We start from the raw sequence: 27,792 nt of genomic DNA, 5'->3' as shown, positions 1-27,792 counted from the left end.
TAAAAGATACCATCTGGCTTAAGTGGTAGAGTGCTAGCCTTGAGCCAAAGAAGCTCAGGGAAAATGCCCAGGACTGGCAAAAATAAATAAATAACAGGATGGGAAGGTAGCTCAGTGGTAGAGTACTTGCCTTCCATGCATGAGGCCCTGGGTTTGATTCCTCAGCACTACATAAACAGAAAATGCCACAAGAGCTGAGGGACAGCGCCCAGGCCCAGAGTTCAAGTCCTACAACTGACAATAAATAAATAACCACTGAATAATTGGGAAGAGTAAACAAACATCCATATATCCTTCACCTAGAGCCACTAATTGTTAACATCTGCCATGTTTGTCACTCTTGGTCTCTCTCCACACATACCACCTGCAGATTATTCTGGTCCCTGAAATGAAATGCCACATAACATGACACTTGAGTTCAGTAAAGCTGGCACAAGTTTGAAAACAACTTCCTGTCCTGCTGCCACAGTTGTAGTATTATGAGAGGTAAAAATAGAGCCTAGATTGCAGGTGCTAGCCAGGACACAGTAAGCCCACTATAGTGTCTATATCTTTCACATTGACTAGAATAAAACCTCTAGACAATATACAAAAAGAGAAACTGAAGGCTGAAGAGTAAACAAAAGCAAGTGGACTGTGGAGGAGTGAAAACTTGAAGAAACAACCTGTGCAGGGTTGTTTCCTGTTTTGTTTTTTCCTCTGTCGTCTATTTTCTCTTGTGGTTTTGAACAGGGTAATGTGGGATCTGAAACCCCTAGAAAAACTCCATCTTCCCCACTCCCCAGAGGAGTGGGGAATAAAGGATTGAGGACAAAAGGAGGGGGAATGGCGCCGGACACCGGTGGCTCACGCATATGATCCTAGCTACTCAGGAGGCTGAGATCTGAGAATCGCGGTTCAAAGCCAGGCTGGGCAAGAAAGACTGTGGGACTCTTTTTTTTTTTTTTGGGGGGGGGTGGGGATCTGGTCAAGGGGCTTGAACTCTGGGCCTGGGCTCTGTCCTTCAGCTCTTCAGCTCAAGGCTAGCTCTCTACCGCTTGAGCCACAGTGCCACTTCCGGCTTTTTTTCTTTTTGCTTTATGTACTGAGGAATGAAACCCAAGTCCTCATGCATGCAAGGCAAGCACTCTACCACTGAGCTACCTTCCCAGCCCTGTGAGACTCTTATCTCCAATAAACCACTAGAGAATCGGAAGTGGCGCTGTGGCTCAAGTGGTAGAGCACTCGCCTTGAACTGAAGAGTGCACGGACAGTGCCCAAGCCCAGAGTTCAAACCCCACGACCGACCAAAAAAAAAAAAAGGAAAAAAGAGTGGAAATGGTAAAAAGAGGAATACTCTGAAGAAGAGGGTTCTTAACTCTGTAGATGACTTGACACAAATGAGGCTCGCTCCTGAGCTATGAATGCACATAAACCACTGCCCAAGTCTGAGCCCTGAGCAGGACACATATGTAGCATAACAAACAAAGTAGCATAACAAACATCTTGGGGTTGGGAAGGTGGCTCAGTGGTAGAGTGCTTGCCTTGCATGCACGAGGCCCTGGGTTCGATTCCTCAGCACCACATAAGCAGCAAAAAGCTGGAAGTGGTGCTGTGGCTCAAATGGTAGAGCACTAGCCTTGAGCTGAAGAGCTGAGGGACAGCACCCAGGACAAGAGATCAGGCCCCACAACCGACCAAACAAAATAAAAATTAAAATTAAGAAAATCTTGAAAACTGAAGTGGCAATAGATTCACTGATATACAGTGAGAAAGATCTTGTGCTGTCTAAGCTTTGTTGCATACTAAGACAAAAACATCAACAATCTCCTGAGATAACCAAACAGGACTCCATCTCATAAGATATTATCATAACAAATATTGAATATAATCCACAAAGAACTAGGAAATGTGATCAATTTACAAAGGAAAAGACAAAAATGCCAACATTGACAGGCACTAGTGGCTCAAACTTGTACTCCTAGATATTCAGGAGACTAAGATTTGAGGATCATGGTTCAAAGCCAGCCTGGGCAGGGAAGTCTGTGAAACTCTTAGCTCCAATCAACCAACAAAAAGCTGGAAGTGCTGGTTGTTAGTGGCTCACATCTGTAATCCTAGCTAATTAGGAGGCTAGATGTGAGGATCATGGTTCAGCTGGAACCCATCTGGGACAGAAAAGTCCATGAGATTCTTATTTTCCATTTAATCAACAGAAAACCTGAAGTGGAGCTGTGGCTCGAAGTGGAAGAGTGCTACCCTTGAGTTAAAAAGCTCAGGGATAAGCACCCAGGCCTTGAGTTCAAGCCCCACGACTAACACACGTGGTGGAATGCTTGCCTTGAACACAGAAGCTCAAGGACACTGTCTAGGCCGAGTTCAAACCCCATGACCAGCATAAGGGAAAAAGAAAGCTAAGCCGGTGCCAGTAGCTCACACCTGTAATCCAAGCTACTCAGGATGCTGAGATATGAGGATCGTGGTTCAAAGCCAGCTAGGGCAGCAAAGTCCGTGAGACTCTATCTCCAATAAATCACTCAGAAAACCAGAAGTGGCGCTGTGGCTCAAGTAGTAGAGCGCTAGCATTGAACATAAGATCTCAGGGATAGCACCCAGGCCCAGAGTCCAAGCCTCATGACCAAAAAAAAAAGACAACATCAAGACAATTCAGATGTTGCTATTTTCATAAAGATTTTTTAAAACTTGAAATGTAATTTATCTACATAATTTAATTTTAAAAAATCAGTTGTGAGGTTAAACTCAGGGCCTGGGCGCTATCCCTGAGCTCTTTTGCTCAAAGCTAGACCTCCACCATTTTGGGCCACAGTCCACTTCTCGTTTTGAATGATTAATTAGAGATATGAATCTTGAGAGTACAGAGTCATTCTATATCTTCTTTATTTTTTTTCTCTTGCAGCTGTAAGGATTAAGCCCAGGGCCTCTCACAAGCTAAGTAAAAGTGTTCTATCAACTACATCCCCAACCCACAATTCTTAATCTTGATAAGAGTGACGGATATAAATCGGTTGGTTAGTGAAACTCAAACTATATACTAAATAGTAGATAAATTTATTTTATGACAAAAAGGTCTTTAAAAAACTAAACAGTTGCGGGCTGGGAAGGTGGCTCAGTGGTAGTGCTTGCCTTGCATTCCTGAGGCCCTGGGTTTGATTCCTCAGCACCACATAAGCAAAAAGAAAAAAGCCAGAAGTGGTGCTGTGGCTCAAGTGGTAGAGCGCTAGCCTTGAGCTGAAGAGCTGAGGGACAGCTCCCAGGCCCAGAGTTCAGGCCCCACGACCGGACCCAAAAAAAAAAAAAAAACTAAACAGTTGCGGGGAGCTGGTGGCTCATGACTGTAATCCTAGCTACTGAAGAGGCTGAGATCTAAGGATCACAGTTCAAAGCCAGCCCGGGCAAACATCCATGAGACTCTCATCTCCAATAAACCACCAGAAAAACGGAAGTGGCGCTGTGGTTCAAGTGGTAGAGTGCTAGCCTTGAGCTGAAGAGTGAAGGGACAGAGCCCAGGCCCAGAGTTCAAGCCCTACAACCAACAACAAAAACAAAATCCAAAAACTAAACTTGCCAACACATCAGATACAAACAAACAGACCATTTATTTCTTAGTTTAAGTAAGAGTTGCTAGGTTGGAGGGGTGGCTCAGGTGGGAGAGTGCCAGCCAATAAGCAAAAGCTTATTCAAGTCCATGTCTCAAACAAAAATAAAATATAAGGAAGAAAGAAGAGATGAGGACAAGCTGCAGAAAAGCTGTTTACCGGTGCTGGGACTGCAGTCTTTCTAGTGGCTCGGCCTTTCGTTGAATTCCTTCTTGAAATATTGCATCTGCTTTCTTAAAGTTTTCTCTGGCTTCATATTCTTCGGCCCATGAGATGTAGAACTGAGCAAGTGAAACTCCAATCCCTTGATGGTGTAAATAACTATACATATCCAAAGGCTCATTGCATAAATGCCCCTGTAACAAATAGAAGGGGTTGACAATTAACCAAGTCTTGCCTATTATGTACAAGACAATGCCTGCAGATACTACATTCATTTCCTGCATTGAAGAAAATAATATAGGGCTGGGAAAGTGGCTCAGTGGTAGAATGCTTGCCTTGCATGCATGAGGCCCCGGGTTCGATTCCTCAGCATCACATAAGCAAAAAGAAAAAAGCCGGAAGTGGCGCTGTGGCTCAAGTGGTAGAGCGCTAGCCTTGAGCTGAAGAGCAGAGGGATAGCACCCAGGCCCAGAGTTCAGGCCCCACAACTGGACCAAAAACAAAAAAAAAAAAAAAGAAAATAATCTAATAGCATAAAGGATGTACTTGGAAGATCCACAAAAGGAACAAAAATTAGGGGCTGGGATGGTGGCTCAGTGGTAGAGCACTGTCTTGCATGCTTGAGGCTCTGGGTTTGATTCCTCAGCACCACATAAGAAAAAAGCCGGAAGTGGCGCTGTGGCTCAAGTGGTAGAGCGCTAGCCTTGAGCTGAAGAGATGAGGGACAGCGCCCAGGCCCAGAGTTCAGGCCTCACGACGGGACCCAAAAAAAAAAAAAAAAAAAAAGGAACAAAAATTAGAGTTCAAGGAAATAAGGATGGGAAACAAAGGGCGACATTTGAGCTTTGGCCTTGAAGGAAAAATGGACTTTGATCAGGTGTAGAATAGGAAGGAAAGGGCATTCTAACCAGAGAAAAGAGAAAAGCAAGATAGGAGGTCAAAACTATATTGAGGTCCAGGCAAGAGGGGAATCTGAAGAAATAGGCTGAGATAGGTCTATAAATGTCAAGTTAATCTATTTTGAATTTACTCAGTAGTGAATGTATGCTTCAAATGGTATAGTCATAAGTAAGGGAAAGACTTGGCCAAGTTTGTACTTAAAAAGGGACTTAGAGCTAGGTGCTGGTGGCTCATGCCTATAATCCTAGCTACTCAAGGAGGCTGAGATCTGAGGATGAAGCCAGCCCGGGCAGGAAAGTCCATAGACTTTTTTTTTTTTGGGTCTGGTCGTGGGGCCTGAACTCTGGGCCTGGGCGCTGTCCCTGAGCTCTTCAGCTCAAGGCTAGTGCTCTACCACTTGAGCCACAGTGCCACTTCCAGCTTTTTTTTTTTTTTCTGCTTATGTGGTGCTGAGGAATCGAACCCAGGGCCTCATGCATGCAAGGCAAGCGCTCTACCACTGAGCCACCTTCCCAGCCCGAGTCCATAAGACTTTTTATCTCCAATAAACCACTCAGAAAACCAGAAGTGGCACTGTGGCTCAAGTTGTAGAGTACTCACCTTGAGCTGAAGAGCTCAGGGACAGCACGGCCAGGCCCAGAGGTCAAGCCTCATGACCGACCAAAAAAAGAAAAAAGGACTTTCAGCCAGACATGGTAGGGTATGCCAGTAATCAGACTTGGGAAGCAGAGACAGAAGGATCTCAAGTTGGAGACCAGTCCAGGAAAAGCTATTAAAACTTTATTTCAGGGCTGGGAAGGTGGCTCAGTGGTAGAGCGTTTGCTTTGCATTCCTGAGGCCCTGGGTTCGATTCCTCAGCACCACATAAGCAAAAAGAAAAAAGCTCGAAGTTGCGCTGTGACTCAAGTGGTAGAGCGCTAGCCTTGAGCTGAAGAGCTGAGGGACAGAGCCCAGGCCCCGAGTTCAGGCCCCATGACTGGACCCAAAACAAACAAAAAAAAAACTTTATTTCAGAAACATAGTTACTAGAGATCACAAGGATTGTGGTTTGAGGCAAACCCAAGGAAAAAGTTTGTGATACCCCATCTCAATCAATAAGTGGGAGTCGTGGTACAGGCCTGTCATCTTAGCTAACCTAGAGGCTGAGATTTAGAATCATGGTTCCAGGCCCACCTGGGCACAAAAAGCGTGGCTATAGTGGTATGGGTCCTATCAATTATTCTAATTATGGGGGGAGGGGACCATAGAGAATGATCCAGACCACCATCAACAAAATCAATAACCACAGTAAAAAAGAGCTGTAGACATGACAAACAGTTACAGCATCTGCCTAGCAAGCATAAAGCACTGAGTTCAAAACCTTAGGGCAGCCGGGAAGTTGACTCAGTGGTAGAGTGCTTGCCTTGCATGCATGAGACCCTGGGTTCGATTCCTCAGCACCAAATAAGTAGAAAAAAGCTGGAAGTGGTGCTATGGCTCAAGTGGTAGGGTGCTAGCCTTGAGCAGAAGAACTGAGGTACAGCACCCAGGCCCAGAGTTCAGCTCCCACGACCAAAACACAGAACAAAAACCTTAGTACCATTTACTCAAAAGACAAAATATAGAAATAAAAGGGCTGGTGGGAAAAAAAAAGAAAAGAAATAAAAGGTCTGGGGTAGCCAGGCACTGGTGACTCACGCCTTTATTCCTAGCTACTCAGGATGCTAAGATCTGAGGATCGCGGTTCAAAGCCAGCCTGGGCAGGAAAGTCTGTGAGACTCTTATCTCCAATAAACCACTAGAAAACCAGAAGTGGCACTATGACTTAAGCAGTAGAGTGCTCGCCTTGAGCTGAAGAGCACAGGGACAGCGCCCAAGCCCAGAGTTCAAGCCCCATGACCGACCAAAAAAAAAAAAAAAGGTCTGGGGACATAGCTCAAGTGTTAGAGTCCTTGCCTAGCATTAGAAAGATTCTGAGTTTATGGGGCTGGGAAGGTGGCTCAGTGGTAGAGTGCTTGCCTTACATGCATGAGGCCCTGGGTTTGATTCCTCACCACCACATAAACAGAAAAAGCCGGAAGTGGTGCTATGGCTCAAGTGGTAGAGCGCTTGCCTTGAGCTCAAGAGCTCAGGGACAGTGCCCAGGCCCAGAGTTCAGGCCCACGACCGACCAAAAAAAAAGAAAGATTCTGAGTTTAATCTCTGGTAATGCTAAATATATACATATATAAATAGGGACTTTGTAAGATCAGACATAATGCAGATAATTTTAGTAGGAAAGAATTCTCACGGGGCTGGGAAGGTGGCTCAGTGGTAGAGCGCTTGCCTTGCATGCCTGAGGCCCTGGGTTCGATTCCTCAGCACCACATAAGCAAAAAGAAAAAAAGCCAGAAGTGGCACTGTGGCTCAAGAGGTAGAGTGCTAGCCTTGAGCTGAAGAGCTGAGGGACAGCGCCCAGGCCCAGAGTTCAGGCCCCAGGACCGGACCAAAAAAAAAAAAAAAAAGAATTCTCACACTATAAATATTTTGTTGGGGCTGGGAATGTGGCATAGTGGTAGAGTGCTTGCCTAGCATGTATCAAAGCCCTGGGTTCAATTCTTCAGTACCACATAAACAGAAAAAGCTGGAAGTGGTGCTGTGGCTCAAGTGGTAGAGTACTAGCCTTGAGCAAAAGTAGTTCAGGGACAGTGCCCAGGCCCTGAGTTCAAGCCCCAGGACTGGCAAAACAACAAAAAATTTGTTGTATTTCTTCATTTTGACATTATCACTTTCAGTTTTGTCACAGTAAAATTTGATTTCTTTCCACTTAACAGTATATCATTCATTTTTCTTTTCTATTACACAATCCAATTTTTTATTTGGCCATAAGTTCAATATCACAGAACATATTAAAATGGAAGCTTAAATATCAAGTCCAGGGTTGGAGGTGTAGCTCAGGTGGTAAAGTGCCAATCAATGAGCAAAAGCAAACTTTAGATATCAAGTTTGAATTCTGGTCTTGGACAAAAGAAAAAAGATGAGGAAACTTTACAATTTAGGTGGGGAGAGGGTGAAGGGGACAGTGTAGTTGTAGAGGTGGGAGGGAAAGGAGGGTAGGGGAAAAACAAAGGAGGAGATAACAATGCTTGATAGGAAATGTACTCATGACCTTGCTCATGTAACTGTAACCCCTCTGTACAGTATTTTTACCAAAAAAAGTATTTTTTTTTTTTTGTTGGTCGTGGGGCTTGAACTCTGGGCCTGGGCGCTGTCCCTCAGCTCTTCAGCTCAAGGCGAGCGCTCTACCACTTGAGCTACAGCACCACTTCTGGTTTTCTGGTGGTTTATTGGAGATAGGAGTCTCACTGTCTTTCCTGCCCGGGCTGGCTTTGAACCGCGATCCTCAAATCTCAGCCTCCTGAGTAACTAGGATTACAGGTGTAAGCCACCAGCGCCCGGCTCAAAAAAAGTATTTTTTTTTTTTAAAAGAAAAAAGATGGGGAGAGAGGAGATGGAAGGGGAAGGGTGGAGAGGGAACAAGTTCACATTTGGAATAAACAGTAAGGGTTATAATTTGAATTACCGTTTCTAATACAACAGAAGCATAATTTGTCATTCCACTAAACAATTAGAAAACAATCTCCAGTGGCTTAGTGGTAGAGTACTTAACTAACGTGTATGAAGCCCTTGGTTTGATTCCTCAGTATTACATCAACAGAAAAAGCTGGGAGTGGTGTTGTGGCTCAAGTGGTAGAATGCTAGCTTTGAGTAAAATCAGCTCAGGGATAGTGCCCAGGCTGAGTTCAAGTCCCAGGACTGGCAAAAAAGAAAAAGATACAATCTCCTGCACCAGAATTTTATGCCTAAACTACCAGAAGTACGACAGAACTACTGAAGCACTGTTCCGTGCTCCAAGTCACAGTTTCTTAAAACAAATACTAAAAGGGAGGTTGGGGGCTGGGAAGGTGGCTCAGTGGTAGAGTGCTTGCCTTGCATGCATGAGGCCCTGGGTTTGATTCCTCAGCACCACATAAAACAGAAAAAGCCAGAAGTGGCTCTGTTGCTAGCCTTTAGCTGAAGAGCTGAGGAACAGTGGCTAGGCCCAGAGTTCAGGCCCCATGACTGACCAAGAAAAAAAAAAAAAAAAAAGGAGCTGATTTTTAGGGGCTGGGAAGGTGGCTCAGTGGAAGAGCGCTTGCCTTGCATGCTTGAGGCCCTGGGTTTGATTCCTCAGCACCACATAAGCAAAAAAAAAAAGCCGGAAGTGGCACGGTGGCTTAAGTGGTAGAGCGCTAGCCTTGAGCTGAAGAGCTGAGGGACAGTGTCCAGGCCTCACGACTGGACCAAATAAATAAATAAATGGGAGGTTGGTATACAATAAGGTTATCAGGAGACTGCTGGGATAAAGGGCCAATTTTATTGCATGTACATTTTATTGTGGACTGATATATATGTATATTTTTTAACTGTCACCCTTTTCTTCAATATAAGTTTATTGTTATTATTAAGGTGTTATACAGAGGGGTTATTATTTCCTAAGTCAGGTAATGAGTATAATTCTTTTTTGGACAATGTTACTCCTTTTGCTTTCCTGGGCAGATACATTTTTGTAAAATATAATAAACACAGAAGTTACTAAAAAAGGATGCTGTGCATAGACATCTTATCTCTGTCAAAGAAACATCTTTTGTTTTTTGTTTATGGCACAGGGTCTTACTGTGCTGCAACTCAGAGTGGCCTCAAACTCACAATCCTCTATCTCAGCCTCCCAAATGCTGGGATTATCAGGATGAACTATATCTAGCTCAAACTGTTAACCAAAGTTTCTAAATGCTTACTCTCAATTATTGTACTTATTTTAAATTTATCTCAATTGTTGTACATTCCTTCAGTGATCTAAAAGATGTCTTAGGTTTTTGGGGGTGGGAGTGGGACTGAGGAACCCAATGCAAGCACTCTACCACTGAGCCTTAGATATGTAAAAAGCATGACAGTGTCAGTGTTCTTTATTATTAGCACCAGGTCGATGTAAAAGAATAGAAAAAGTATTCTTGTTACTTTTAATAACTCCAATTATAACCATCAGACTCCTAGGATTAAGTTACTTTAGAGGCTCATCTATTCTAACATTTGAATTAATTACATGTTAGACTATTGGATAAGATGAAGGACAAGCCAGGCACCGGTGGCTCATGCCTGTAATCCTAGCTACTCAGGAGGCTGAGATCGAGAATCACAGTTCAAAGCCAGCCCAGCCAGGAAAGTGCCTGAAACTCTTTATCTCCAATAAACCACTAGAAAAATGGAAGTGGAGCTATGACTCTCGCCTTGAGCTGAAAGGCGAGGGACAGTGCCCACACTCAGAGTTCAAGCCCTATGACTGACGAAAAAAAAAAAAGATGAAGATCAAAATCTACTGGTGTGCCCAATGGAATCACAATTTCCAACCTAGTAAATCCATTAGCATTTGGTGCTCATCCTGGAGTTTGAACTCAGGGCCTGGGTACTGTCCCTGAGCTTTTTTGCTCAAGGTTAGTGCTCTACTACCTCAGCTCCGCTTTCAGATTTTTGTTTATTGGTGATAGTCTCATGGACTTTCCTGTCTGGGCTGGCTTTGAACCACAATCCTCAGGTGTCAGACTCTTGAGTAGCTAGGATTACAGATAGTAAGCTACTGGTGCCTATTGAAACATCATTTAAGCTGGAAATGTGGCTTAGTGGTAGAGTGCTTGTGTAGCATGCATGAAGCCCTGGGTTTGATTCCTCAGTACCCCATACACAGAAAAAGCCAGAAGTGGCACTGTAGCTCAAGTGGTAGAGTGCTAGCCTTGAGCAAAGGAAGCTCAGGGACAGTGCCCAGGCCCTTGAGTTCAAGCGCAGGACTGGCAAAAGATAAAAAGAAACATCATTTTAACATCGTTTTGGTTTTTTAAGTGGTGATGATTCTAATAAAGATTAGGGATACCAAAACTGTGAGGAAGTTTTACCCACTACCAAGTAAGTGCTGGTGCCAGCATGACCCTTCTGGTAGTTATACAGCCCAATGATTTAAAAAAACATAACACTTACTCAATGAGACATCTATACACCTTATAATCAGTCTTAAAGGGCATAAAACTTTATATTTAAGCCCACTGTTACATAGAGTTAATTTAACAAATAAGAAGGATTTGTTAAATAAATTTACCATCTACTAAATGGCTCAGAATTTACTTTTTAATACTGAATTTCTCTAGGAAAAGAAAAAGGTTCTTGGTTAGTATTTGAAATCTAGATAGATGGCACTTGAAGAAGACTTACCAATTTAAGCCAGAGACTGAGGAATCTAGGATCACTATAATAGCGCTTTTCTCCTTGTAGCGCTTCTACAGCCCTTTCTAATAATGTTGACATGTTACTCTCCTTCCCTCCTTGAGGGTAGTTTTGCTCTGTCCAGTTAATATATCTGAATCAGAAGAAAAGGAAAAAACATATTTTGAGTTGGATGTGTACTTTTCTTCTGGTTTTGAGACCGCATTTTTCCACAGAAATACTACTGCATCGAAATTAAGTTTCTTAGCTAGGCGCCAGTGGCTCACGCCTGTAATCCTAGCTACTCAGGAGGCTGAGATCTGAGGACCGAGGTTCATAGCCAACCTGGGCAGGAAAAACCGTGAGACTCTTATCTCCAATAAACCACTAGAAAACTAGAAGTAGCACTATGGCTCAAGTGGTAGAGCGCCTGCCTTGAGCTGAAGAGTGCAAGGACAGCGCCCAAGCCCAGAGTTCAAGCCCCACGACCGACCAAAAAAAAAAAAAAAAAAACCAGAAAGTATGTTTCTTAAGTAATCTTCAATGACATACCCTAAGTCTATATCTCTCAGATTTTTCTAAAGTTATCTAAAACATACTTGTGGGGAGACTGGATATAGGTTTAGTAAGGTTTTGCTCAAATGCATGACATAATCTTTAAACTTCTTCCATTTTTAAATAACTCAGGGAAGCTGAGTACAACTCAGTGCTGAGTATAGCACTTGCTTAATACATGCAAGGTCCTAGCTTCTATTCTCAGCACTTTTTAAAAAACAAAAACAGGGCTGGGAAGGTGGCTCAGTGGTAGAGTGCTTGCCTTGCATGCCTGAGGCCCTGGGTTCGATTCCTCAGCACCACATAAGCAAAAAGAAAAAAGCCGGAAGTGGCGCTGTAGCTCAAGTGGTAGAGCGCTAGCCTTGAGCTGAAGAGCTGAGGGACAGCGCCCAGGCCCAGAGTTCAGGCCCCATGACCGGACCCAAAAAAAAACAAAAAAAAACAAAAAGACTCAGGGAAACACATTTTAACTTTTTTAGGCCCCTGTACCCCCACAAGACACTACTTTCTACTCTGACACAACACTCTTCCATATTCCCAGTTTGAGAAATAAGTCCATTAGGAATTATCTGTTAATGGTTCTATTGCCCTTATAAATAAAAATACTCACCTATCCCAAACATCCAGAGGGTCATTTCCAGCATAAAACCGAATTTCAGATTCAAATGCCCTGAAATTTAAACAGCAAATATTAGTCAATATGTGCAACACTGATAAAATGAAAAACTATCCCTTCCATATTCATATGGAAATATTCAATACTGTTCTAAATAACTGCACTAGAGTTTGTTAAAGAGAAAGAAAGATAGCCAGGAGCTAGTGGCTCATGCCTGTAATCCTAGCTAATCAGGAAGCTGAGACAGCGCCCAGACCCAGAGTTCAGGCCCTACAACCAACAACAACAAAAAAATCTTGTTGATAAGAGTTTGGCATCTCGCCGGGTGCTGGTGGCTCACGCCTGTAATCCTAACTACTCAGGAGGCTGAGATCTGAGGATCGCGGTTCAAAGCCAGCCTGGGCAGGAGAGACCGTGAGACTCCTATCTCCAATAAACCACCAGAAAACCGGAAGTGGCGCTGTAGCTCAAGTGGTAGAGCGCTCGCCTTGAGCTGAAGAGCTGAGGGACAGTGCCCAGGCCCAGAGTTCAAGCCCCACGACCGACAAAAAAATAAAAAAAGAGTTTGGCATCTCCAACAATCAATAAAATCCTATAGCCTTTGTTCTTTACACAGTACTTGAGCCCTTTAGAAGGTTGCAGTATATTGGGAATAGATTCACATAGCCTGTTCCCCTCATTTTCTAAGAACATTCCTATGCTATCCTGCATAGAACAGATTCATACTATCTACCACAGCTGAGGATAAGTGATTACAGGTAGAGCCCAAACCATACTACACACCGTTTCTGCTGTTGAAGAGTAGTGTTACAGGCAGATTCCTGCTGTGCCAAAGCTCCCTGAAGTGTGGACATGACCCGGCCCTGCCGTAAAGGTTGTACATTTTCTTTGCTCAGCTCCCATTCATCTCCTACCATGGACATGGCTTCACTGTGAAGAAACAAACAAAATAAATCTGATATCAACATTATTATAAAATAGATTGTAGAGGGCTGGGAAGTTGGCTCAGTGGTAGAGCGCTCCCCTTGCATGCATGAGGCCCTGGGTCCGATTCCTCAGCACCACATAAGCAAAAAGAAAAAACCCAGAAGTGGCGCTGTGACTCAAGTGGTAGAGCGCTTGCCTTGCATGCATGAGGCTCTGAGTTTGATTCCTCAGCACCACATAAATGAAAAAGAAAAAAGCCAGAAGTGGTGTTGTGGCTCAAGTGGTAGAGCGCTAGCCTTGAGCTGAAGAGCTGAGGGACAGCGCCCAGGCCCAGAGTTCAGGCCCCACGACCCAACCCCCCCCCAAAAATAGATTGTATCAATGTTTTCATGTTTTTGTTTTGTTTCATGATTTTTGGATTGCACATGGGGATTGACACATTATCAACATTATTATACTACTAAGCCTCTGAGCCTGCCACCTGACTGTAGTATTGCATGATAAAGAGAAAATTTTGCAAGAGTTTTGTTGATAGAACTATAAGAGTTAAAGGAAGGAACAAACAAAGCTAAAAGAGCTACAAATTTGAAAAATTAAAAAAGCAGAAGTGCTACCCCCTTTCACTTTGCTAATGGGACTTATATCTTCATTGGTCATTCAAGTAGGGCAAAGGAAATTTCCTTTTTTTTGGTTGGTCATGGGGTTTGAACTCTGGGCCTGGGCGCTGTCCCTCAGCTCTTCAGCTCAAGGCTAGCACTTTACCACTTGAGCCACAATGCCACTTCTGGCTTTTTTCTTTTTGTTTATGTGGTGCTGAGAAAGAAGGTGTAGCTTAAATGGTAGAGAGCTACACAAACACAAAAGGTCAGGGACAGCACCCAGACCAAGTTCAAGCCCCAGAATTGGTAAAATACAGTACTATCTGGCTCATGCCTGTAATGTACTTCAGGTGCCTGAGACCTCAAGGATTACTTTGCTAAATCCAGCACTGGTGGCTCACACCTGTATTCCTAGCTACTCAGGAGGCTGAAATCTGAGGATGGTTCAAAGCCAGCCCCAACAGAAAAGTCCGTGAGATTCTTATATCCAATTAACCATCAGAAAACCACAAGTGGTGCTGTGGCTGAGCTGAAGAGCTGAGGGACAGTGCCCAAGCCCAGAGTGCAAGCCCCACAACAGACAAAAAAATAAAAAAGGATTACCTTGCCTGCTTAAGCAGAAAAGTCTGAAAGAATCCTTTTCCACTTAAGCAGCAAAGAATTGGGTTGGAGGTATAGTTCAACTATGGCTGGCAGAGCCAGTCATGGGAAAAAAAAAAACCTCGTAGTTCTGAGGTTCTTGAGTTTTAACACAGTATCAAACACACACACACAAAGCAAAATAAAGCAACTGTGGTCTGGCACGGATAACTCAGGCCTGTAATCTTAGCTACTCAGGAGGCTGAGATTGCAGATCGCGGTTCAAAGCCAGCTCTAGGACTGGAAAGTCGGTAGACTCTATCTCCAAGCAACCACTAGAAAACGGGAAGTGGCGCTGTGGCTCAAAGTGGTAGAGCGCTAGCCTTGATTTGAAGAGCTGAGGGTCAGCGCCCAGGCCCAGAGTTCAAGTCCCATGACCGATCCCCCCCTCCCCCCCCAAAAAAAGAATGACACTAGTAAGCAATGTAAAGTATGTTTTGTGGAATTCATTTTTCTGTTTATTTTTGGGATGTGTGTGTGTGCGCGCGCACGTACCTCAGTTTTCAGTTTTTATGCTAAAGGCTAGGAGCTCTACCACTTGACCCACAACGCCACTTCCAGCGCTTTTTGCCAGTTTATTGGAGGGTAGAAGAGTCTAGGAGACCTTCCTGTCCCGGCTGGCTTCGAACCGTTATCCTACGAGCTTGGCCTTTCTGAGTAGCTGGGATTCCAGGCGTGAGCCCCCGGGTGCCCGGGCTGGTGGTGGTCCCCGAGCGGCCTTGAGCTGCAATCCCTCCATCTCCCTCCGTAGAGCTGCGTGGATTCGCGGGTTCCTTGGAAGCTGTTAAGTTGTCTAACTTCCCCCAGAACCAGGGGCCCGCCCGCTCCAGGGCACGCCCGGCGACACGACGCGCCCAAACCCGGGGCCTCCGCGGCCCGGGGGACCCTCCGCGACCCTCCGCGGCCCGGGGCCCTCCGCGACCCTCCGCGGCCCGGGGGCCCTCCGCGACCCTCCGCGGCCCGGGGGCCCTCCGCGACCCTCCGCGGCCCGGGGGCCCTCCGCGGCCCGGGACCCTCCGCGGCCCTCCGCGGCCCGGGACCCTCCGCGGCCCGGGGGACCCTCCGCGACCCGGGACCCTCCGCGGCCCGGGGGACCCTCCGCGACCCTCCGCGGCCCGGGGGACCCTCCGCGACCCTCCGCGGCCCGGGGGACCCTCCGCGACCCTCCGCGGCCCGGGGGACCCTCCGCGACCCTCCGCGGCCCGGGGGACCCTCCGCGGCCCGGGACCCTCCGCGGCCCGGGGGACCCTCCGCGACCCGGGACCCTCCGCGGCCCGGGGGACCCTCCGCGGCCCGGGACCCTCCGCGGCCCGGGGGACCCTCCGCGACCCTCCGCGGCCCGGGGGACCCTCCGCGACCCGGGACCCTCCGCGGCCCGGGGGACCCTCCGCGGCCCGGGAGCCTCCGCGGCCCGGGAGCCTCCGCGGCCCGGGAGCCTCCGCGGCCCGGGACCCTCCGCGGCCCTGGGCCCAGCGCCCCCGGGAAGCCGGGGCCTCGCGTGCCGGCCGCCGCGGCGCCCGCACCTCCGGCCCCGCGTCACCTCGCCGGCTCCGGGGCTGCCCGTTCCCGCCCGCGTCCGCCCGCCCGTGCCCCCTCGACGGCTCTTCCCGCAGCCCGCGGCCCCGCTACCCCGCGGCTCCGCTCCCGGCCCTACCTCGGAGCGGCTCCTTCCCCCGCCGCCGCCATCCTGCATTCCCGGCTGCCGCCCTCGGCCGCCGCGGACCCCTCCTCAAAGGGCCGCCGACTGTGCGGGTTCCTCTCCCGCCACCTGCTCGGACAGGAGAAACCGGGGCGCTCCGAGACGCACTCCCGCGCTGGACTCCCTCACAAACCCCGCACCTCACGCCTTCCGCCCTAAACCGCCAAATTTAAAATTTAACGGTCCCGCGCGTCCGGCGTGGCCACGCCCCCTCCGCTTCTCCCGCTCCCCCGCCCCCTCCAACGCGCGCCCCCACGCCCAAGGCCTTCTGGGACTTGTAGTTTACTCTTTATTCCGCGTGGTCGCGATGCGTCACGGGAGTTGTAGTTCCTGGTGGAGGAGTGGGGATCTGCGCAGCTGCGGCAGGATGAGGTGCTGAGTTTTTTCTGCTTGGGCTCTCCACCTCTGTGCTCCGAACGCAGCCAGGGGCACCGTAAGCGCCAGGATTTCTTTGATGCGTTGGGTGTAGGGACATGTCTTTGAGCTGCTTCTTCTCGAGTGCTGACCAGGCTGTGGTCATCTTCTGCTGTCCATCCTAAACCTCCCAGCTGGCTGGGGTCCTTAGGCCGCTCTACCACATCTGTTTCCTACTCAACCCTTGAATTCAAAATAATCTGTGTCCTAGTTCTGTAAAAACTGTGTTTCATGCCTTACACCAGTCCTGGCTCAGCAGTGCATTCTCCTCCAGTTGCCCTGTTCACCTCCAACTCCTCCACTTTGACCACTTCCTGTAAACAATCTTGGAGTGTTGTTTGTTCTTTTAATATCAGTCTTTCTTGTAGCCATTACAAGTGTTCTGTAAGCTTTGATACCCGGCCTAGCACTGGTGGCTTAGGTCTGTAATCCTAGCTACTGAGGAGGCTGAGATCTGAGCTTCCTAGTGAGGAAACTGAGCAACTCCATTTCACTTAAGACCCCATCTCAGTTCTGCAACTTAACCCTTGACCCACATCAGCCCCAATGCCTGGAATTATGATATCTGAAATTCCAGAACAGCCCCTCCTAGGGTCTGATGACCATTACCTAAACCAGACACCCTGCAGTTTAGCACCTGTCCTCTTGAGACTCCCCTGTGATGCAAGCCAACCAGTTTAAAGTACGTCAGCCCCCGTGATCTAACCAACAACTTGTTTCTGGTCCTTTCCCGCTTTGTAGTGCGCCAATCATACTATAGAGTTGTTTTATGATTTTCCTGCGGTTTGTAGTCATTTGTTACAAGAAGTTATGATGTATGCAAAGCCCCTGCCTTCCCTAAAAAAAAAAAGTGTATAAAAAGTGCTGTAACCCTGGGCTCGGGGCCTCTCAGTGTCATGGGCTGCTGCCATGTACGCAGGGGACCAAGCTCAAGCTGGCAATAACTCCTTTGCTTTTACATTAGTGATGGTCTCTGGTGGTCTTTTGGGTAAGGATTTCTGAATTTGGCTTTACATTTGGTGCGTTGGCCGGGAATCCCCCCCCAAGCCCACCCAGACGCCTTAACCAAGGAGTTGTGAGAAACCTGGCCAGTAAGTCTGAGGCATTGCCATTCTGTCTTTGAATCTGAAAACCTAGGTGTCTGTCTGGTCGGCAAAGGGTTTTGGTGGACGCACTATAAGGCCGCCGACGGGGGTCTGTGGGAGACATCCCGGGCCCCTCATCTGAGTGGATTGTTGTCTGCTGGAGATAGATTTTTCTCCAGCACCTGCTAGACTTTCCACACCGCGCAGCGCTTTCATTTCGTGTCGTCTATCTGTGGTAATTATGTCTCTTCCTTGCCCTGAGACCACTGTTCATGATATTTACTTTTGATTTTCCACAGGAAACTAACCAGACCAGTCTCCGAAAATTTGTGCTTGTTTCCATTGTCCTGTCCTCTCCCTCCTCTGACTCTTGCAGGTTAATAATGCACGGCATTTGCTGTTTTTCTGAGTCATAACCTTGATTTTATAAATTGCTTATTCCTGTTTGTTTGCTAGATTAGTGCTGGACATTTTAGTTGGCCTGACTACATGTGCATGTAAAGAAGGGCTGGGGAGACTTGGTCAAATTCTTCTAATCCCCTGCTGGTTCTGCTCTTGTAACTTGCTTCTTTGTCAATTATGAAACCGTCACTGACCCCCTGCAAGTGGCCCCAGGAAGATCTTAGCCTCAGGCCTTGGCCAGGGGGTCTGAGCATGGGGGAGAACCTGTCAGTCTGAGGGGATGGCCGCTAGGGACTTCTTTTCCTTGCCCCAAGATGACTGGGAATTCTCCACCTTGGAAGACCCCTGGTCAACGTTTGCAAGAATCTAAAAAGAAAAATTCTCTGGAATGAGTAGAGGGGGTTTGAGTCCCCTGGTAAGTGGATTTGAGATGTTGCCCCATTCACTGAGACCTGATTTTGCCTTTGTGGCCACTTGTCTGTCTTGTTTGCTTCGGTGTGTTTTCTGTTCTATGTTTCCTGGGGTAGAGAAGGTCTGAGTGAGAGTGGCAGGCTCACTCAGCAGACTCTGGATTCAGCTTGCTGAGTGAAAACAGCACAGAGTTCCTGTAGGGATGAACTGGGGGCCCATTAGTCCCCAACTTAGCCTTTGGTTGTTGTCTAGTTCTGTTTTAGGATTGGTACCAGTTTTAAATGTGGATCCTTGGTTTTTGTGTTTATTTGTTTTTGTTATTTATTTGAACATCTCTGTGCGAATAAAAGTTCCAGCCTCTGGCTGGGCTCTGCCACAGACCTGCTATGCCCCCTTCCCTGTGAGGCCTGGAAGGTTGCTGGGCTACTTTGGTTCCCTTCAAGCCTCAGGCTGCATTTTCTCCTTGTGGAGGCTGCCAGCGGTGTAGAAGACTGTGTGCCTGGTGGACTTTTCAGCTAGTCCTGACAATGTAACAATTTGAAAAGTGCTCTTGTCTAAAATTGGATTAAAAAAAAAAAATCAGGCCAGTTTAGTTTCAGGTGAACCCCTCCCCCAGCCTTCCTCCAACAGAAAGGATTCAAAAGACCCATTGGTGAATTGCCTTGCTAAATAAGCAAGCTCTGGGAAAATGAAGCTCAACAAAGGTACTTAGTTTAAAAGAAATACTGTCTTAAATTTTTGTTTAAAAACTTTAGAAAATGTACATACAACTGATTTTGATTTTTGCACGCTTTAAGATCTGTATGAGTGTTTTGTATGTATTTGTGAACATGTCCAAGATAAGAATTGTCAGCATGCTGTAACAATGGGGTGAGTTTAAGTGTCAAATTAAAGGTTCTGAGATTTGGACATGACCAAAAATTTTTAAAGAATTTTCACATTGTTTTAAAAGGCTTTTTAAGGATTCTTTAACTTAAAAATGAGAAAATCTGGTATTTTAAAATCTAATATTTTTAAATGCATAAGGCTGTTTATACTGTAATCAGGTTATCTGGCTTAACAAAAATGCATTGACTGTTTGGGATTTAGTTCCCTTGATTAAAATTTGGGGATAAATACTAGAAATTTAAGTGTAAAGGCTAGTTTAACACTGTCAAAGACGTTACCTGTTCTGTCTGTCTAAAACTGTGTATTTCATTCGAGAACCAAGAGAAAAGAAAGGAAAAAAAAAACTTAGAAGCCAACAGAAGACCTATCTTGAGGGGTGAGGGGCGAGCAGGCAGAAGTGCACTTCAGCTGGTCATGCATGGTGGGACAGGCCCTGGGAGGAGTCCATGCATGGTGAAAGAGGGCAAGCTGGCACAAACGCAGCTCATCTAACCCTAAAGAGTCGGATTGGGTGCATGCCCATTCCATAGGAGGGGCTGAGTGGCCCATCGTTGTTTTGTCCCTTTTCCCTGCAGATAGACACTAGAAACATGATGGTAAAATTAGTGAAGTGATGATCTGAGTAGTACTGCTAAAACTGCCCCTTGGATGTGTTAAAATTAAAAAGGCCTTAAAAAGAGGGTTAAAAAGCTTATTTGTATAATGTGACTTGCTTTCAATGATGTTCTGCAAGTAGGATATGTTTTTAAAAGTCATAAAGGTGTTAAGTCTAGCTTCTTGGTACAGTGATAGTGATTGTAATTCTTGCATTAAGGAAAAATTGTCATTTGAGTTTAAAAGGTTTAATGTGTATCTATTTTAAAACAAGCAGCCATGGGCTGGAAAGGTGGCTCAGTGGTAGAGTGCTTGCCTTGCATGCATGAGGCTCTGGGTTCGATTCCTCAGCACCATATGAGCAAAAAGAAAAAAGCTGGAAGTGGCGCTGTGGCTCAAGTGGTAGAGCGCTAGCCTTGAGCTGAAGAGCTGAGGGACAGCACCCAGGCCCAGAGTTCAGGCCCCACAACTGGACCCCCCCCAAAAAAAGATAAAAAAATAAAAAAGATAAAAGTAAAATTGTTCTTAGCATTTGCCTCAAAGTGCACAAAGAAAAAATTAGGATTACCAAAATAATTGCTATTCCAGTTTGCTCTTATAGTTTTTTTTTTTTAACAGTTTCCAGTTTGTCAGATGTAACTTTGGCTCTTAATAAGTTTCAAGTGACAGCATGCTCATAAGTTACTTCTATGTTGATCACCTTGTTGCTTTTAATTGGAGTAAAGTGGCCTTTTTTTTTTTTGTCGGTCGTGGGGCTTGAACTCTGGGCCTGGGCGCTGTCCCTCAGCTCTTCAGCTCAAGGCGAGCGCTCTACCACTTGAGCTACAGCGCCACTTCCGGTTTTCTGGTGGTTTATTGGAGATAGGAGTCTCACGGTCTCTCCTGCCCGGGCTGGCTTTGAACCATGATCCTCAGATCTCAGCCTCCTGAGTAGCTAGGATTACAGGCGTGAGCCACCAGCGCCCGGCCTAAAGTGGCCTTTTATAAGACTCATTGATCTACAAACTGGTTCAAAACCAGCCCGGGCAGAAAAAGGTCCCTGTGAGACTGTCACCTCTACTCAGCCAGCAGAGTGCTGAAAGAGCAAGCAGGGTTGCTTTGGGACTCAAAGTGGCAGAGTGCTAGCCTTGAGCTGTAAAGCTGAGGGACAGCACTCAGGCCCCGAGTTCAAGTCCAGTGGCCAGCTAAGGGAAATGCCAATGAGGCATTTATCCAGTGTGGAGAAGACACTCCTGGGACAAGAGCAATGGAGGCGCATCCAGAGGCAGTAAGCCACTGCTTGGATGGCAGAAATGTCAGATCTAGAGTCATTCGTGCAAGGCCCTTCAAAAATTGGTCAGAGCCAGGAGGTCATGGGAAGATAGTTTGTTAGCATGCCTAATGTCCATGACTGTCTACCTTGTAAGGGACAGGAACTTGCCAATCCTCTGTGATAGAAGTAAAAAGCTAAAGTTATAAAATGTGGGGATAGTTTAAATCCCAACCCTATAAGTGCCAAAAATTCTAATTGGCAGTAACTTTTGAGCTGACACCAGCTACGTGAAATTCATCTGCTCAGGAAAAAAGTTTGTAAACCTGAGAGTGTATTTCTACTGATATCTGCCTGAAGGCCTGCACAGGTAACTTAGGCATTGTTAGAATCATTAGAGATCAGGGGCTGGGAAGGTGGCTCAGTGGTAGAGCACTTGCCTTGTATGTGTGAGGCCCTGGGTTCGATTCCTCAGCACCACATAAGCAAAAAGAAAAAAGCTGGAAGTGGTGCTGTAGCTCAAGTGGTAGAGCGCTAGCCTTGAGCTGAAGAGCTGAGGGACAGCGCCCAGGCCCAGAGTTCAGGCCTCACAACTGGACCCAAAAAAAAAGAATCATTAGAGATCACATTCCTAAGCCGTCTAGAAAGATCCTTTTGCAAACCAGCGTGCTAAACAAGCTACACTGCTGTAGCCGGAGAAAAGGTTTGTGCATTTGTCAAAAGTTAAAATATTGTTCTTGGGGCTGGGAAGGTGGCTCAGTGGTAGAGCGCTTGCCTTGCATGCCTGAGGCCCTGGGTTTGATTCCTCAGCACCACATAAGCAAAAAGAAAAAAGCCGGAAGTGGCGCTGTGGCTCAAGTGGTAGAGTGCTAGCCTTAAGCTGAAGAGCTGAGGGACAGCGCCCAGGCCCAGAGTTCAGGCCCCATGACCAGACGACCCCCCCAAAAAAAAGACGGTGCCAATTAGGGGACCATGATTGGCCCCTGATGCTCTAGAAGAGGAGGGAATGAGGAACCTAAGCAACTCCATTTCACTTAAGACCCCCATCTCAGTTCTGCAACTTAACCCTTGATCCACGTCAGCCCCAATGCCTGGAATTACGATATCTGAAATTCCAGAACAGCCCCTCCTAGGGTCTGGTGACCATTACCTAAACCAGACACCCTGCAGTTTAGCACCTGTCCTCTTGAGACTCCCCTGTGATGCAAGACAACCAGTTTAAAGTACGTCAGCCCCTGTGATCTAACCAACAACTTGTTTCTGGTCCTTTCCCGCTTTGTAGTGCGCCAATCATACTATAGAGTTGTTTTATGATTTTCCCGCAGTTTGTAGTCATTTGTTACAAGAAGTTATGATGTATGCAAAGCCCCTGCCTTCCCTAAAAAAGTGTATAAAAAGTGCTGTAACCCTGGGCTCGGGGCCTCTCAGTGTCATGGGCTGCTGCCATGTACATGGGGGGGGGTGGGGGGGACCAAGCTCGAGCTTGCAATAAAGACTCCTTTGCTTTTACACTGGTGAAGGTCTCTGGTGGTCTTTTGGGTAAGGATTTCCGCATTTGGCTTTACACTAGTTTGAAGACAGCCTGAGCAGACAAATCCTCGAAATTCTATCTCCAAGTATTCAGCAAAAAGCTGGAAGTATGGCTTAAGTAGAGCTTTGCCTATAATCCTAGCTACTGGAGGCTGAGATCTGACAATCAAGGCTCAACACCAGCCAGGGCAGGAAAGTCCGTGAGACTCTTATCTCCAATCAACTTCCAAAAAACTGGAAGTGGTGCTGTGGCTCAAAGCACTAGCTTTGAACAAAAGAGCTGAGAGACAGTGTCCAGTCCCTGAGTTCAAGCCCCGTGACCCACAAAAAATAAAAATAAATAGAACTGGGAATGTGGCTTATTGATACAGTGCAAGTGTGAAGCTCTGGGTTCTATTCACAGAATAAATAAACCAAGTTACAGAAAATTTAATTATTTATTTTTGTCAGTCCTGGGTCTTGAACTCAGGGCCTGGGTACTGTCCCTGAGCTGCTTTTACACAAGGCTAGCACTCTACCACTTGAGCCACAGAGCCACCACTTCTGGCTTTTTCTGTTTTTGTGGCACTGAGCAATCAAACCCAGGGCTTCATGCATGCAAGGCAAGCGCTCTACCACTAAGCCTGTAACTGAGTTTATAAACTGTAACCCTAGACTGTAACCCTAGTGCATGCCTGGAGTTTGGGGAACTAAGAAGAGGATGCAGCCCCTCCTCTAACTGGGCTGGGGGCTGATAGGAGGGGAGGTCAGGAAATGCTGCCTAAAGTGGTCTTCAAGCAGGGGGTACTGCAAGGAGAGAAAGTAAGCAAGCGTGCTCTGTGCCTCGGGCCTGGTGTGGGAGTCCAGCTGCAGTGTGGAAACTCCTGCAGAGCTCCCAACTCCTCCTACCTCTGGGAAAGGCTGAAGATGCTGGACCCTGACCCAGTTGAGAAGTGGGTTGAGCACAAAATGGGCACCATTCCACTTGGATCTGGTCCCTTCCTCATCCCAGACACAGATCTTGGATGTCAAGTTGTTTTCATGTATTTGCTTTATTCTGACTGGGCTACTGACAAGGCTGCCAAGAGCCTTGTAGACTTAGACTAGCCCCGCTGGTTGGACTGGTTGGGCGGCACTGGGCTCCCCTCTCTAGGAGGGCTCCTGGGTCCCCCCTGCTCCACGGCCTGCTGCACCAGGCTAGCCAGCCAGCTGCAGTGTGCCCGGCTCCTGATCCTAGCTCCTCTTCAGCTAGCACTCATCCCTAGCACCTGGCCACCCCTACCTTCACCTTGAGGAAGTGGTGTGATGTTTTAACTCTTCCCATGGTTCTCCCTCTTGGGCGCCTGCGCAAAGGTCTTAGGAGTGGAGCAACGCTCCTCAGGGCCCACAACACTTCACTGCACAGCTTTGTACCCCAAGGCACTCCACGACAGATTAGAAGACAATACCACACAATAGACTGTCACACTCAAGATGACAACACCCCCACCCCAAGAGAAACATAGCCTCTAGGCCCACATTATTTCCAGAAGTGTCAGTTCTCTAAGGATCCCAGCTGTGCTTCTCAAACTTGATTGTGGATGTAGCACCTGGGATGTCTTAAAAATACAGATCCTGGGGCTGGGAAAGTGGCTCAGTGGCAGAGTGCTTGCCTTGCATGCATGAGGCCCTGGGTTCAATTCCTTAGGACCACATAATCAGAAAAGGCCAGAAGTGGTGCTCCGGTTCAAGTGCTAGAGCACTAGCCTTGAGTTGAAGAGCTGAAGAACAATGCCCAGGCCCAGAGTTCAAGCCCCACGACCGACCAACAACAACAAAAACAGATCCTCTGGGTCTAGTGGCTCACCCCTGTAACGCTAGCTACTCTGTAGGCTGAGATCTGAGGATACAGGTTTTTGGCTTGAGCATGCTGACAAATCTGTGAGATTCTTATCTCCAATTAACCTCCAAAACTCCAGAAGTTAGAGTGCTAACCTTGAGCAAAAGAAGTACAACACCTAAGACCCCGAATTCAAACCGCAGTACACACACACACACACACACACACACACACACACACACACACACACACACACACACACACAGAGCAAGTCTTAATTCTATAGGTCTCAGGTAGTTCTAGGTCTGCCTCTTTCTCTCTCCTTCCCTCTCTCTATCTCTCTCTCTCTGTCTGTCTCTCTCTCTCTTTCCACTTTTACCAGTAGAGGGGCTTGAACTCTCGGCCTAGGTGCTGACACTGAGTTTCTTTTGCTCAAAGCTAGCAATCTACCACTTGAGCCACAGTACCACTTCCAGCTTTTTTGAGCAGTTTATTGTAGGTAAGAGTCTCACAGACTTTCCTGCCTGGGCTGGTTTTGACCAGTGATCCCAGATCTCAGCCTCCTGAGCAGCCAGGCATGAGCCACCAGTGCCCGGCTAGATCTACATTTCTAACTAGCTTACAGGTACTGTTCAGACTGACATCTAGTGTGTATAGTGAAAATATACTGTTAAGAAAATAACTTCCTTCAAGAAGGGTATGCATTTTGTTGGTATTCAGAAGATGAAACCCCAGAGTATGATTGTCAGCATACTAAGCACTCTGAAAGAAAGGAAACTGAATAGCCTCAGATACTGCCTTAGAATAAAGTCTCTCTATCCTTCCCAGGTTTCTCTTCCTCTCTGAAATCCCTCCCCCACCTTCCCCCCCCCCCTTTTCGGTAGTGGGGTTTGAACTCTGGGCCTGGGCGCTGTCCCTCAGCTCTTCAGCTCAAGGCGAGCGCTCTACCACTTGAGCCACAGCACCACTTCTGGCTTTTTTTCTTTTTGCTTATGTGGTGCTGGGGAATCAAACCCAGAGCCTCATGCATGCAAGGCAAGCGCTCTACCACTGAGCCACCTTCCCAGCCCCTCCCTTATCTTCTTAAAGACCAAATCCATCCAAAGGAAACACAATTGCCTTTGATCCCCTTGAATTGTCTTTGTGTGTGTGTGTGTGTGTGTGTGTGTGTGTGTGTGTGTGTGTGTGTGTGTGTGTTCCTGGAACTCAGAGCCTGGGTGATGTCACTAAGCTTTTTTGCTCAAGGCTAGCACTCTTCCACTTGAGCCATAGCTCTACTTCTAGCTTCTTGGTGCTTAGAGATAAGAGTCTCACAGGCATCCTGCTCAGGCTGGCTTCAAATGGAGATCCTCAGATCTCAGCTTCCTGAGTAGCTGGGATTACAGGTGTGCAAGCGTCTGGGCTCTGGATTGTCTTTGACTGGGAAGATTGAACTCATCTTGCAGATACATTAGGAACGTTACCAGACCTAAGCAGGCTTTTAGCCGCCAGTTATGATCTATTTTTTAACCCTCTCCATTTCCAAAGAGAATCATTTCCTGACTATTCTCTGTTCTCTGGCCAATTCATCTGTCCTATCCCAGTGGAGAGAGTCCTATGAAGAGAGCAGGTGACCTCGGCAATGCCCGTCTGGGTGAGTCTAGCCTGGGCATGAATTGGGCTGCAGAGAGCTTGCCCACACTTCCACTCCACCCTGGGGACACTAGTTGATTCAAAGGCTGCAGAGCTCCTTGAGAGTAGAATTTGAGGCCAGAGGTCAGGGCAGGCCAGACTTCCCTCTCACCCCACCGCCAGGCTCCAGCCAGCTGTGGATACTGCCACACATACTGTGCCCTCCCATTTCCTCCATGCGCTGCTTGGCTTGGGGCAGAGCTCTGAGTGAGTTTATTGGATGCAGGGAGGTGTTTGGCGGTGGGGAGGGGATAGGGAGGGGAGTAGGAGGGAGGGTTCCAAACTTTAGAACAATCTGTCTGGCTGCGTCCTGGAGGCTGGTCAGCAGTGGCCAGAGAACAAAGGACTTACGTAGACATGGGAAGAAAACAAGCCTGAAACTTTGATGGTATACTTTAAAAGCAGGTGTAATGGAACAGGGCCAAGTCCCCCCACACTCCCGGAGATCTGCCCGTCTGACTGCCCTCTTGCTGATTTCCTCACAAAGCCCCATGCGGCTGGCATGCTCCTGCAGTCCTACCCAGCTGCGGCTGCTGTGCAGGTACTTTTGGGTGGGTGGGCATTGCCCTCATAGGTGCTTCTGGGGTACACGGTGTCTTGTGGCTCTGCCACCTGCTATTCATGCAATTCTGGGGTTAAATGTGATCATTTGTGGGAACCCCAATTAATTCCTCCCTGGGGTTTGTGTCTAACAGTATGCAAATATATGCAAATAGGCTCGGCATCATCATGATCATCATTGGTGGCTATCCCCAGACTTGTAGTGTTGTTTTATTCCCATTCCTAGGCTGGGAATGTGGACATTCCAGGGGGCCAGGGAGATAGGAAGTATGAGATGATTTCCTTTTTTGGTTTTGTTTTGTTTTATTTTTTTGTCAGTTGTAGGGTTTTTACTCTGAGCTGAGCACTGTCCCCCAGCGCTTCAGCTCAAGGCTAGTGCTCTACCAGTCACAGTGCCACTTCTGGCTTTTTCTACTTATGTGGTGCTGAGGAATCGAACCCAGGGCCTCAGGCATGCAAGGCAAGCGCTCTACCACTGAGCCACCTTCCCAGCCCCTGATTTCCTTTTTAAAGTCAACAACTTTACAGGGGTATTATACCTGTCATCCTAGCTACTCAGGAAGCTGAGATCTGAGGTTCACAGTTCAAAGCCAGCCAGGGAAGGAAAGTTCATGAGACTCTTATCTTTAGCCACAAAAAGCCAGAAGTGGAGCTGTGGCTCAAGTGGCAGAGTGCCAGCCTTGAGCACAAAAGCTCAGGGACAGTGCCCAGGCCCTGAGTTCAAGCCCCAGGACCAGAAAAAAACAAAAACAAAGACAACTCATCTTCTCTCTACTTCTCTTTTTTCTTTCATATAGAAATTCAGCCCTGCCTCTTCTGAGAAATTAGAGAAATGTGCCCAAATCTAAAAGTGAAAGCCTGAAAGAAAGCCCCAATTCTTGGGAACAGATATAGCTCATGAAACAGTGGTCACAGAACGGTCATCTTAGTTTTGATCATAATTTTAAAGTGTCAAAAATCACAGGAGGCCATTGTTTTGGAATGAGCTCCTGCACTAGGCCCTACAGACCAGGCAACACCAAAATGGAGTCAGTCCTGCTATATCCACATAATCTACTTGAGACCTTAAGAAAGCAGACAGAGCCCCAAACAGATCAATATTTGCTGAAAACAGGAGATTCTGTCTATCTGAGTCAAGTAGCCAGACACTAACTAATCCATTCCTCCCCACCTCCACCACACACCCCCCATTTTATTTCCCTTACAAAACTCAGGGTTCTGTTATGAGCTGATAGGAGCTCTTCTTC

General features: G+C 47.0%; 1 protein-coding gene across 2 annotated transcripts in view; it reads right to left on the bottom strand.

Annotated features, from left to right (window-relative positions):
• Positions 1–16,089, bottom strand: part of Bub1b (BUB1 mitotic checkpoint serine/threonine kinase B) — a 44,375-nt gene extending 28,286 nt beyond the window's left edge. For both annotated transcript variants that reach the window (XM_042687622.1, XM_042687623.1), the window contains exons 1-5: positions 15,898–16,089; positions 12,862–13,008; positions 12,073–12,132; positions 10,917–11,061; positions 3,756–3,952 (exon numbers count right to left, since the gene is read on the bottom strand). In XM_042687622.1, the coding sequence (XP_042543556.1) occupies positions 3,756–3,952; positions 10,917–11,061; positions 12,073–12,132; positions 12,862–13,008; positions 15,898–15,929 (581 nt within the window). In that variant the 5' untranslated portion in view covers positions 15,930–16,089. The remainder of the gene's footprint in view (positions 1–3,755; positions 3,953–10,916; positions 11,062–12,072; positions 12,133–12,861; positions 13,009–15,897) is intronic.
• Between the last annotated feature and the right edge of the window lie 11,703 nt (positions 16,090–27,792).

Source organism: Dipodomys spectabilis, unplaced genomic scaffold (genome assembly GCF_019054845.1).
Source record: "Dipodomys spectabilis isolate Male_0828 unplaced genomic scaffold, ASM1905484v1 ptg000108l, whole genome shotgun sequence".
Taxonomy (NCBI): Eukaryota; Metazoa; Chordata; class Mammalia; order Rodentia; family Heteromyidae; genus Dipodomys; species Dipodomys spectabilis.
The sequence above is the reverse complement of the archived record's forward strand: the minus strand, read 5'-3'. Positions and strand labels throughout refer to the sequence as shown.